Raw genomic sequence first — 12,668 nt, 5'->3', positions numbered from 1 at the left:
TTTTTTTTATCCTCAGAGTTTTGCATATTAAACATGGTATGGTCCCAAAGAGATGTTATATATATCCATACAAACCTTAAGTCTGGAGGGACAGTGTTCTGTTATAACAGGCATAAAAATATGCATAAAAATAATATTTCCTTTATTCAGGTGGGAGAGTGATCTTGCCTACTCATTTTTTTATTAAACATCATTATTTTTTCTCTTTCCTTTTTTCTTTTTATTAAACTAACAAACCTTTTTCTTTTTTCCTTTGTTATAATTAAACTTATTTCTTTTATATTTTTGTAACCTTTGACTGAGACCCAGACTTTCAATCCTAGACTATAAAAATCAGTCATAAACATATGATATGTTTTTGTGGGAAGTCGTGGCCTAATGGTTAGAGAGCTGGACTTGTAATCCAAAGGTTGCGGGTTCGAGTCTCCAGCCGGCAGGAATTGTAGGTGGGGGGAGTGAATGTCCAGCGCTCTCTCCACCCTCAATACCACGACTGAGGTGCCCTTGAGCAAGGCACCGAACCCCCAACTGCTCCCCGGGCGCTGCAGCATAAAATGGCTGCCTACTGCTCCGGGTGTGTGTTCACGGTGTGTGTGTGTTCACTGCTGTGTGTGTGCACGTTGGATGGGTTAAATGCAGAGCACGAATTCCGAGTATGGGTCACCATACTTGGCTGAATGTCACTTCACTTCACTTCACATATGATATCATAGTGTAAACATCAGTGAAAAAAAACATAAATCAATTTAGTATTTATTCTGCAACTATTTTTTAAATGTGAGTGTTATGGCATCATTTTCAACATGACCAACCATTTTTCCTCTAATAAAAACTAATGCACAAATTAAAGAAGTGAGAGTGTGAAATGTGTTTTAAGAGAGTTTATTTTATAAGTAATTAAGGCCAAAATTTCCCATAGTTTAAGAAACATCAATTCTTGTGTATATGTGTTGTTTGGTCTAGGCAGAAATGCCACCGTCTTCACTTTTCTGCCCACGAATGGCTGTCTGTGTCATTTCCATGCTGGATATATAAGCTTTGAGAGGTCGGGGGTTTATTTGACATTAAAACGCTGTATGTGCATACAGAACCATGGACAGAAAGACAGGCTCAGCTCTGGTGAAATGTCCTGCATCCTGTTTATAGAGTCGTAAGTGATGGCAGTGTTCAGGTAAAGCATCAGAGGCTGGACTTTATTAATGCACAGTTCATGTCCAGTCCTACACTGCTTTTAACATGCTTTCATTGCTCTTAACAGAAATGGATGTGGATGCAATTTCCTCAGAGCAGGTCATTAAGACGTGTATACTGCACGTCTGGTTTTTCATTAGCCAGTCTGACCACCTTGCGTCACTTATGTCCAAGTGGATCAGTTTTAGAAAGACAGATGATGTCACCCACACTAAACTCACCTGTCTTTAAATTGACAACTTAAACTGCCCCCCTGCTGTTATTCCTACCTCCTCTCATTCTATGTCTGTCTCTTCCTGTCTGCCTCTTCCTTTCCCTCATTCTGACCTGAAAAAGGCATCATTTTAAAGCCAGTTAAGCGAAGTTTACTGCTGACTCAATCTTAGAAGTGCTTTTCAATTATTAGGAGTCACACACATACACACATCTAGGGTCTTAGCTGCTGTACATGATATTCTGAATGTGAAACAACCAATGGATAATGGAGACCAATTCTTCAGGTGGAAGTATCAGGGATTTCTCTCATCTCTGAACTCCCGTTGACAAAAAACCTCATCTGTTTTCACCGGTATCAGTGACAACCTGTATTATTTCAGTGTATGCTCATAAGCCCCTAGGCTGGATTATATCACCTGTCTCTCATCCTGACAGACATCACGGATCAGCCAGCAGATCATCGCTACAGACGGAGGAAATCGGAGCAGCTCAGTCGACCTCACTGTCATAATCACCAATGTGCACAACCAGCCCCCGCAGTGGGAACAGGCGGAATATTGGGTCACGATCCCGGAGAACACACCGCGTGACACCAAAATAGTGGTGAGACGTTCATATTCCACCAGACTTTCCTCTATGCTTTCTATAAGAGTGTGAAATATGCCAAACATGAGGTACAACCACTACATTTCATAATTAAAAGCCATGGAACATAAAAGCATGGCATTTCAGTCAGTCAGATTGTGCAGCTGTTCCTAACTGGTAAAATAATATATAATTAAATAAACCATTCAAAAGTTTGGGGTTGGCAATATTTTTTGAGGTTGCCAAGACTGCATTTATTTGATCAAAAATGCAGTTAAAATAGCAATACTGTGAAATATTATTAACATTTTTAAATAAGAGTTTTTTTATTTAAATATATTTAAAATGCAGTTCATTCCTGTGATGGCAAAACTGTCAACATCTTTAGTTAATTTTTCAGTGTTACATGAACCTTCAGATATCATTCTAATAAGCTGATATGGTGCTGAAGAAACTTGAAGAAATCTTATTATGAATGTTGAAAACATTTTTGCTGCTTCATATTTTTGTGGAAACCACATAAAAAAAAGGATTCTTTGATGAATAAAAAGTTCAAAATAACAGCCTTTATTTAATCTTTTGTAACATTATTAAAGTCTTTATTGTACCTTTTTATTTATTATATACACACACACACACACATATATATATATATATATTTATATACTCATACACACACACACACACACGTGCATATGTTCTTTTTTTTGCTCTTTTCACATAGTATGTGAAATGTTCAACATAGCAACTCATATGTGTCATACAAATACTTGACTCAATATTGATTTGATTACAGATGAAGCGAGATAAATCACATAAGCATACATAGTACACACAAATGTTTGGTCTTTTTTATTATTTAAATATTTATCAGTATTTCTCAGTATTCCATAAATGATAAGTATATATCGAAATCAAAATCTTTATTTACTTCATCTGCCATATTGGGTTTATTTTTACTAAGCTTTTCTCAGTTTATCTCTGACTACTCAAAAAATAAATGCAATGCTGCCTTTTAAAGGGGTCATCGGATGAAAAATTCACTTTAAAAGTTGTTTGAACATAAATGTGTGTTGGAAGTGTGTGTACACATCCATCCTATAAATCCCTATTTTAAAATCCCCTTTCTTAAATCAGGCCATTCTGTTAGCCCTGTCAGAATGACGTAGTTCTGTATAGGCCGCTCTCACGATAGTTGATTGACAAGACCGTCTTACCTCAGATCTGCCCTGAGTGAGCTGAGAGCTGTCCGCCATTGTGTGCAGGTGCAGGGGAAGACAAGATGTCTCAGATTAAGCGATTGAGGTGTTTTGTTGTTGGATGTAATAATGAATATAGCAGTCGTCATTTCCTCCCGACATCTGAGCCGCTGAAGAGGCAGACTCAGAGGATTAACATTACTTTCGCTTTGAAGTGAATGCGCTGATCTCCGATCTACATAAATGAAAGTGAAAAGTGAAAGTGACGTTACATACGGCCAAGTATGGTGACCCATACTCAGAATTTGTGCTCTGCATTTAACCCATCCAAAGTGAACACACACCCGGAGCAGTGGGCAGCCATTTATGCTGCGGTGCCCGAGGAGCAGTTGGGGGTTCGGTGCCTTGCTCAAGGGCACCTCAGTCATGGTATTGAGGGTGGAGAGAGCGCTGTACATTCACTCCCCCCACCTACAATCCCTGCCGGCCCAAGACTCGAACCTGCAACCTTTGGATTACGAGTCCGACTCTCTAACCATTAGGCCCGAATCATTCGTGATCCAGCTTCATCTACAGAAGAATTAATCTGTATGAATCTTTGCAAATCGCCTTCCCTAATAATGTGCTAGTTAGCCAGTTTTGCGGCTGAAGTTTAGTATGCTCCATAGATATATATACATAGATGCCTCATTATCAACTGTTTCTATGGGCCACGATACGTAACCACGTGCAAATCTTTGAGCGCATTGACTGTGTGCGTTTACAACAGCAAGTTATACGCTTGTATGTCTTTGAATATTCATTGATTATTATGGTGAATGCGAGATGGCTGACCCATCAACGTATCTGGAGCTGTCGAATAGGGAATCTACACATATGGTCTGCTCGTCACTCCACTGAAGAGAGGGGCGGAGTCAGCAGAGCTCACTAGGATTGAAAGAAACATAGACTAGATCAGCGTGCTGAAGTCAGAGCTGATTTTGACATTTTTAAAAAGGTGTTTTTTACACTACCATTGAGAATTTTTAACCAAAGTATGCTATAGACTTTTCATTAAGACCATAAAGAATCATATCAATTGTGTAAAATGGGAATTCGATGACCCCTTTAACGTTTTAACAAGCAAGTCTGCCTTATTAATGTACCTGCTTTTTGTAACAGCCTTTGCATCAGGACCACGTCTGTGATGTCTTTAAATGCAGTTCATTGGGTTTTGGAAAAGTGGAGTGCTTTTCACTCACAATGCCTCTTACTTTGTTGTGCTGTTGATAAGCAAAGGTAGAGTGTTGTGACTTTTTTACCGCTGAGGCTTGTCACATCTTATCCAGCCTTCATCTTGTTTGCTATTTCAGCCCGTTTCATTCGCTGTCACATTTTACATTCATCTGGGAGCTTGTACCCACAGAGAGATCAGCATCCACAAACAACCTCATCTGTCCAGCAAACTCAAGCAGACTGCTTGTCTGAACATCCTATTCTAATTCATTCAAAAGGGGCAAAAAGGCCAGTCCTCTGAGTCCGTTTTCCTCACATACAGCAGATTTATCAGTGAAGAGTGCCAGGAGCAGTTCTGCTGGAGTCACTGTGTTTCCCTGATATCAGCGGCTTCCTCTGGCTGCTGCCAGCTATTCTGCAATCTGAATGAACCTCTGCATCTGTCTTAGCAGTCCTCGGTGGCACAAACTGTGGCGGGGATGTTCTCTTCTTCGTGTTGCCACAGGATGTAAAATAGGCTAAGGTGGGATGTTTGATCTTAAAATACCTTCTCTCCCAGCTGGCTTGTAAAGTGTGTTTGTATCGGCATGGGTTTTAGTGCACGGACTGCTTCGCTAGTAATTTTTACTAACCTGTTTGTAAAGAGCTACAGGGTTTACACTGAATGGGAAATACACAGAAACACTCATAGATAGATGTTCTGTTCTAAAACCTACTTAGCTGCCTACCTAGACAGCTTTTTAAACATCACTTCCACATGAAGGTTCTTCCGAAAGGTAAGCAACAACAGTATGTTGCCTCATAAGATAGCTTCTTGTCCAAATTCTAAAGCAATATGTATCATTTGCAGATAAGGCAATCCCAGAACTTCGCCAGCAAGCCAGTTAAGATGTTTAGAACAGAGCTTTTTACTGTATGCACATCCACAGTCTACTTGAATCCTTTGATTGTACGTATTCATGGAGATGAAGAACAGGAAAAAGAGCTCAAATGGCATGTTGCATAGTGATTTCTAATTGACTGGGACTTGACTAGCAGCGTGAAGCTCAGTTAACTGCATTCATCTCCTGACAGCCCGCCCTCCTCTAGGGGCTTCTGTTAGCATCCCTGTCAAATAAAATTAATATCGTCCTAATGTACTGTTCCACACGCCGCATGTTGATTATTTTAATACAGATGTATTTTTTAAATCTCTCTAATCACCTTCTATAGAACTCACTTCACTCAGTTATTTATATTACTTAACATCCTCACTTATACTAATAGCATTCTAACCTACACTGCTTTCATATTTATACCAGGCTTTGTTCTGAACTAAATGTTCTCAATTCTAAATATAGACTCTTATATACTTATATACACTTACAAATATAAATATATAGGTAATTTAAATTTATAAATGTATGTGTGCATTTCTATATAATCTGATCCTCTACACAGCTTGAATTCTACTATTAGCAGGGTATTAGCAGTGTAAGTAAAACTTTCTAGGGCACGATACCCATTGTGACCGCACTGAAGCATATTTTATGACGGGCACTGAAAAAGAGCCTCCGCAAGGCATCTCTGATCAGCTTTTTCTTTCTGATGCCATTGCTGTGTAATGAGATGATTTCTAATTATTGCTAATTTCATGGCACCTCAGGCTGTGCTCATTTTGCTGGGAGTGCCATTACCCATCTTATCATCTAGACTTGTTTTTTTGAATAGCTCTCTGCACTGGATCTCACCAGCTACTCTTTGTCTCTTTCAGTCCTTTTTTGCAGTTATTTCTGATTTTGTAAACTGATTTTCTTTGTTTATTACAGGACATGAGACCACAGCTCTCAGAATGTAGTTTTGTTCTGCAATCACTCAATTTATGGTTTTGTTTGTACCTGTTGCCAATTCAGGGCCAAGAGTTTCTCATGGTGTTAGTTTTATTTGGTCTACATTGGTTCTGAATTCTGGTCCTCACGATCCTCCGCTCTACATATTTTGCATGTCTCTGTTGTTTAACACACCTGATTTAAATCACCAGCTCGTTAGAAGAGACCTCCATGAATGAATTGTGTTCTGATTGGCATGGTCTCTACATAGTAGCTATGTTTCCATTAACCTATTTTTATGCACATTTTTGAATATTGCATTAAAAAAAAAATGCCAAGATACATATAAATTCTAAAAAATGCATAAATTTCTGCGCACAATTGAGTTGGACAAACTTTTTATCCAATAAGAAAAATGTGCATAAACAAGGAACAAACCTCTGAAGCGATAAGAGAAACATACAAAATGTGCCGTGCAGGGAGTCAAGAGGACCGGGATTAAGAACCGCTGGTCTAGTATAAGAGTATTTAATGTTGGTGTTAGGGACTGTTACAGAAGTAAGACTCGGACAGAGAGATGGATGAATTGACAGGTATTTATTGACAAAAGCTGAACAACAAGGAGTGAGACAGGTGAGTGGTGATCCTGGAGGTCTTCGGTGAACTGTAGAAGTGTTAACTTGAGTATCTTCTTTTGACAGGGAACTTGGAACACGAACTGGACACACACCTCACCCAGATGGCAGACAGGGACAGAACACAGGAGCAGACTGACTGGGGATCGCTGGAGAACACACTCGGAATGAGACACTGCAGGTAAGTAGACAAGGAGGCAAGTAGTAGGCATAGAGCTGTGATAGCTATGGCAGTCCTCTTTGCATGAACGAGACCGGACACTGGGGTGCTGTGAGGTGTGTGTATTTATGGCATGGCTAACGGGTGGCTCAATTATGTGCAGGTGCATGTGATCTGTACTCAGGTGAGGGAGTGCGCTGTGATTGGTTGGTGACAGAGCCTGGCAGATCTGTGACACTACCCCCCTCTCCACGGCCCGCTCCCAAGGGCCGAGGACCGCGACGTCGTGGTTGCTGGATGTTCCGGATGGCTGGCATGGAACTCTTCAAGTAAGACAGGATCAAGAACATCATCTCTGGGAACCCATGATCTCTCTTCTGGGCCGTAGCCCTCCCAGTCTACAAGATACTCCAGCCGACCACCACGGCGCCGGTAGTCCAAGATCTCCTTAACTTGGTAGATGGCGTCGTCTTCCAGGATCAATGGGAGAGGGGGTTCCTCCATCGGGCCAGGCTCTGTGGAGGGAGAAATGGGAGAGTGGTAAGGTTTAAGCAGTGAAACATGGAATGTGGGGTGAATCCTGTACTGAGGGGGAAGCTGAAGCAGGTAAGTGACCGGGTTAACTTGCTTGATTATGGTGAAGGGGCCAACAAATCTCGGACTTAATTTCTTGCAGGGTAGGCGCATCCTAATGTCCCTGGTTGACAGCCAGACCTTCTGTCCAGGTCGGTACTTGGGAGCTTCAGATCTTCGAAAGTCGGCTGTCATTTTGCGCCTACGCACTGCTCGCTGAAGATGGTGGTGAGCAGCGTCCCAGACCCTCTCGCTCTCTCGGAACCAGTAGTCTACTGATGGTACATCCGCCAGTTCCCCAGACCAGGGGAACATGGGTGGCTGGTAACAGAGTACGCACTGGAACGGAGTCATACCGGTGGCTTGTTGGTGCAGAGAATTCTGGGCGTACTCAGCCCAGCCAATGAACTGGTTCCAAGAGTCCTGGTGGCCATGGCAAAGGTTTGAAGGAATCGTGTTACTTCCTGGATCACACCTAGGAGCTTGAAGAAGGCTTTCCATACCCTTGATATGAATTGGGGTCCACTGTCAGAGACAATATCCTCAGGGATACCAAAGTATCGGAAGACATGGTTGAACATCAACTCGGCAGTCTCCATTGCTCTGGGTAAGCCTTTGAGAGGAAGACAACATGACTTAGAAAATCAATCAACCACCACCAGAATGCATGTTATCATCGGAGGCAGGAAGGTCCGTAACGAAGTCAACTCCTAGGTGTGACCAGGGCCAATTGGGAACGGGCAAAGGAAGCAGCTTGCCTGCAGGTAAGTGGTGTGGACTCTTGGACATGGCACAGTCTACACAGCCTTGGACGAACCTTCTAACATCTCCGGCCATATTGGGCCACCAGAAGCGATCTCTTAGCAGCGAGAGGGTGTTGTTGGCCTCTGGGTGGCCAGTGCCCAGAGATGAATGTACAGACTGAATGAGGGGTGTGCGTTGAGCCCTGGGACCATATTGCAATCCGGGTGGACAGCCCGGCGGAGTGGCCGTGGAAGCATTGGTGGGGGTGAATGGACTTGAATTCCACTGAATGGGACTTACGATGATCTTCTCGGGGATGATGGACTCAGGTTCTTTGCTAGTTTCTTCCTTGGAGTCATAGAGACGAGACAGGGTGTCGGCTTTGACATTCTTGGGACCTGGACGGTAAGAAATCGTGAAGTTAAAGCGTGTGAAAAAGAGGGCCCATCGGGCTTGACGAGGGTTCAGTCTCTTGGCCTCTTTCAGATACTGCAGGTTCTTGTGATCGGTGAGAACGGTGAAGGGATGTTGTGCACCCTCCAACCAATGCCTCCACTCTTCTAGGGCCAATTTAATGGCGAGAAGTTCTCTGTTACCCATGTTGTAGTTTCTTTCCGCCGGGCTGAGCTTGCGAGAGAAGGCACAAGGATGGAGTTTAACTGGTGTCCCCTGCTGCTGGGAGAGTATGGCACCAACTCCTGAGGTGGATGCATCGACCTCCACAATGAACGGTTTCCTGCGGTCTGGGTGTACAAGGACTGGGGCGTTAGTAAATGCTTCCTTGAGCCTTTCAAAGGCTTCGGTGGCGGCTGGGGTCCAGGAGAGAGCTTTGGGTTTGTTGCGGAGCAGGTTGGTCATGGAGCTGTAATTATGGATGAAGCGACGGTAAAAGTTGGCGACCCCCAGGAAACGTTGAAGCTTTTTAATGGTGTCAGGAGTGGGCCATTTACGGATGGCGTCCACCTTACCCTCGTCCATCTGGATGCCACCGCTGTCGATGATATATCCAAGGAACTACACTGAGGACTGATGGAAGGAGCACTTCTCTTCCTTGAATAGGTGGAAGTCTCTCAGGAATTGCAGGACCTCCGCAACGTGGTGGCGATGTTTCGGCCATGCTCCGGGAGTAGATGAGGATATCATCTATGTAGACCAACACGAATTTGTGGAGATGCTCCCGGAGCACCTCATGCATGAAATCTTGAAATACAGAGGGGGCGTTGACAAGACCATAGGGCATAACCAGATATTCATAGTGGCCAGTAGGGGTCACAAAGGCCGTCTTCCACTCGTCCCCCTCACGTATTCTGATGAGGTTGTAGGCACTGCGGAGGTCCAACCTGGTGAACACTGTGGCTCCGCGAAGATGTTATAATGCCGCTGGGACGAGAGGAAGGGGATAACGGAATTTGACCGTTATCTTGTTCAGGGCTCTATAATCGATGCAAGGTCGTAGTCCTCCATCTTTCTTGGCCACAAAAAAGAAGCTCGACGAAGCAGGGGATGTGGAGGGACGGATATAACCTTGCTTGAGTGCCTCCTCAATATACTCCTCCATGGCCTTCTGCTCGGGTATGGAGAGTGGGTAGATTTTCCCACGGGGCACTGGCTCACCCGGTAAGAGGTCTATTGCACAATCCCATGGCCGGTGTGGAGGCAAATGGGAGGCTTTCTGGGTGCAGAACACATCACTGAAATGGGAGTAACAGGCAGGAATGTCTACTGATAACTTCTCTGGAGGGCTTTCAATGGACGTGGAGTTCAAGGCGTGGAATCGACTGGAGGAGAGACAGGTTTAGGTGCATTGGGAAAACAGTTGGAAAAGCATTGGTTACCCCATTTCAGGACCTCACCAGTGAAATATTGGGCTCATGTTGAACAAAACAAAGGCCGTCCGAGGATAATGTCGGCAGTGGAACCCTCCAGAACCAGTAAATGGATGTTCTCCTCATGCAGCAATCCAATTTTCAGATGTACAGGCCCAGCACTGTGATTAACACATTTACGACTGAGTGGGGTGCCAGTTACCGATTGAATTTGGTAACTCTTCTGTGTGGCTGTGGTTGAGAGGTTGAGCTGACGACAGAGGCTTCCCGAGATAAAGTTCCCGGCTGACCCGGAATTGAGGAGGGCATAGACTGGAAGAGAGAATTCGGAGGCAGTAAGCAGAACTTCTATCGCCAGTGGTTTTAAATTGTGTATAACCGGGTGAATAGTACTCACCAAGAGGCGAGTGGGGTCGCACAGGGCATGCCGCTCGAAGATCCCCCTTCTCTCCACAATACAGACATACATAAACCTAGAGAAAATCTTCTCTGTCGTTCCTGATTAGATAGTCGTGAATTGCCTATTTGATTAGGTTCGTTGACTGGTTCTGGAGGGTGCTGGTCTGTTTGGTTGCGGAGGAGTGAATTGCAACCTGAAATGGGAGTTAGTTCTTCAAGACAAGATATCATTCGTGTAGCGCATCAAATGGAATGTTGTATGAGACTTTCCAATCCATGGGAATCATCGTAGGCAGCAAGCGGAGTCTGGGCTCCAACCCTTGACAGTAGGCAGTTAAAAGGGCACATTCGTTCCATCCGCTGGCTGCTGCAAGAGTGCGGAACTAAAGGGCATAATCATTAATGGACATGGTATCTTGACGTAAATTATATAATTTGTCACTTACTGAAGTGTCGTGTGCCAGTTTGCCAAAAACTTCTCGGAAGTGAAGTATAACATTTTGTAGGGATTGAGTGACTTTACCTTTTTGTGCCCAGATAGTTTCTGCCCATTGTAACGCCTTGTCCTTCAGAAGAGAAATGATAAAAGCAATCTTCGCTTTTTCATTGGGGTACAATTGAGGTTGCATTTCAAGTGCTAGAGAACATTGCAACAAATTCGTTGCACTCCTCCGCCATGCCAGAGTAGGGCGCTGGCCTGGCCATGGGACGGGAGATCACGGTAGCGGAAGAACTGGTGGAACTGGTGACAGAAGTGATGGCAGGTGCAGGCGGTGGTGCCGGTGTGAGAGCTCGTCGAAGTCTGTCCATGAGCTCTTGGAAGGGGTCGGGAGTGCTCATGCTGTTTGTCTGTCGGTGATGGTCCGGTCTTCTGTTACAGAAGTAGGACTCGGACAGAGAGATGGGTGAATTGACAGGTATTTATTGACAAAAGCTGAGCAACAAGGAGTGAGACAGGTGGGTGGTGATCCTGGAGGTCTTCGGTGAACTGGAGAAGTGTTAACTTGAGTATCTTCTTTTGACAGGGAACTTGGAATACGAACTGGACTCACACCTCACCCAGATGGCAGACAGGGACAGAACACAGGAGAAGACTGACTGGGGATCGCTGGAGAACACAGTCGGAAGGAGACACTGCAGGTAAGTAGACAAGGCGGTAAGTAGTAGGCATAGAGCTGTGATAGCTATGGCAGTCCTCTTCGCATGAACGAGACCAGACACTGGGGTGCTGTGAGGTGTGTGTATTTATGGCATGGCTAATGAGTGGCTCAATGATGTGCAGGTGCGTGTGATCAGTACTCAGGTGAGGGAGTGCGCTGTGATTGGTTGGTGACAGAGCCTGGCAGATCTGTCACAGGGACTACCCTGATGAAAAAAATAATTAGTCACTAGTATGTTTTGAACTGTTCGTTTAACTAATATAACTGGAAATATTTCCTTGCTCAACCATTACAATGCTGAATGACTTGCTAAAATTCTTGGGGAATGATTGGCACCTTGTGGGACCATCACATACAGGCACATAATCTTTTTCCAGAAGCTTCTCATACGCTGTTCCTTGCTGGTAGAATGATCTTCTTAACCCTACACAGACAACTTAATCCCTGACAATATTCAAGAAAGTAATCTCTTAAATTAACTGCATCCTGCTGACTCTTTTGGAAAAAAAAAAAAAAAAAACTTCTGTGCCTTCACAAATCCCTCCCTGTTCAAGCTTGTATAGATGATGCTGGAAGCATAGTTTTTGTAGCACTTATTGTTTTGTTGCTTCCTTAAAATGAATTGCTTGTATTTTGTAAGTCACTTGGATAAAAGTGTCTGCTAAATGAATAAATGTAAATTTTGCATGGCTGATCAACAAGCTAGACCAGTACCAAATGAGCACTAACTATCATAATCAGCTATGACTAGTGTGAAAAATTTAGCAAAGTAGCTGTATTAGACGGTCTAAGCTGTACTGTATATCCTCCCTAAATCATCTGTAGTTTCAGCTTTTGAGTTTCTGCACATCTGTGTGTGTGTTTTAGCATTAAGCTCACCACAGTGTGCATATGAAGGTGATGGTCCTAGGGGCAGTGTGTCAAAGCAGATCTGTGCGTCCCTGCCCACTCTCATAG

The 12,668-nt window shown here is 43.8% G+C and overlaps 1 protein-coding gene across 1 annotated transcript in view; it reads left to right on the top strand.

Moving 5' to 3' along the window:
- Window positions 1-12,668, top strand: part of LOC306878570 (neural-cadherin-like) — a gene marked incomplete at its 5' end in the record, with an annotated part of 129,391 nt that overhangs the window by 87,404 nt on the left and 29,319 nt on the right. Inside the window, one exon of the mRNA XM_079430997.1 lies at window positions 1,843-2,010. Within this exon, the coding sequence (XP_079287123.1) occupies window positions 1,843-2,010 (168 nt within the window). The remainder of the gene's footprint in view (window positions 1-1,842; window positions 2,011-12,668) is intronic.

Source organism: Barbus barbus, assembly GCF_936440315.1.
Source record: "Barbus barbus genome assembly, chromosome: 12".
Classification (NCBI taxonomy): Eukaryota; Metazoa; Chordata; class Actinopteri; order Cypriniformes; family Cyprinidae; genus Barbus; species Barbus barbus.
Note: the sequence above shows the minus strand (reverse complement) of the source record. Positions and strands in the feature narration are given on the sequence as shown.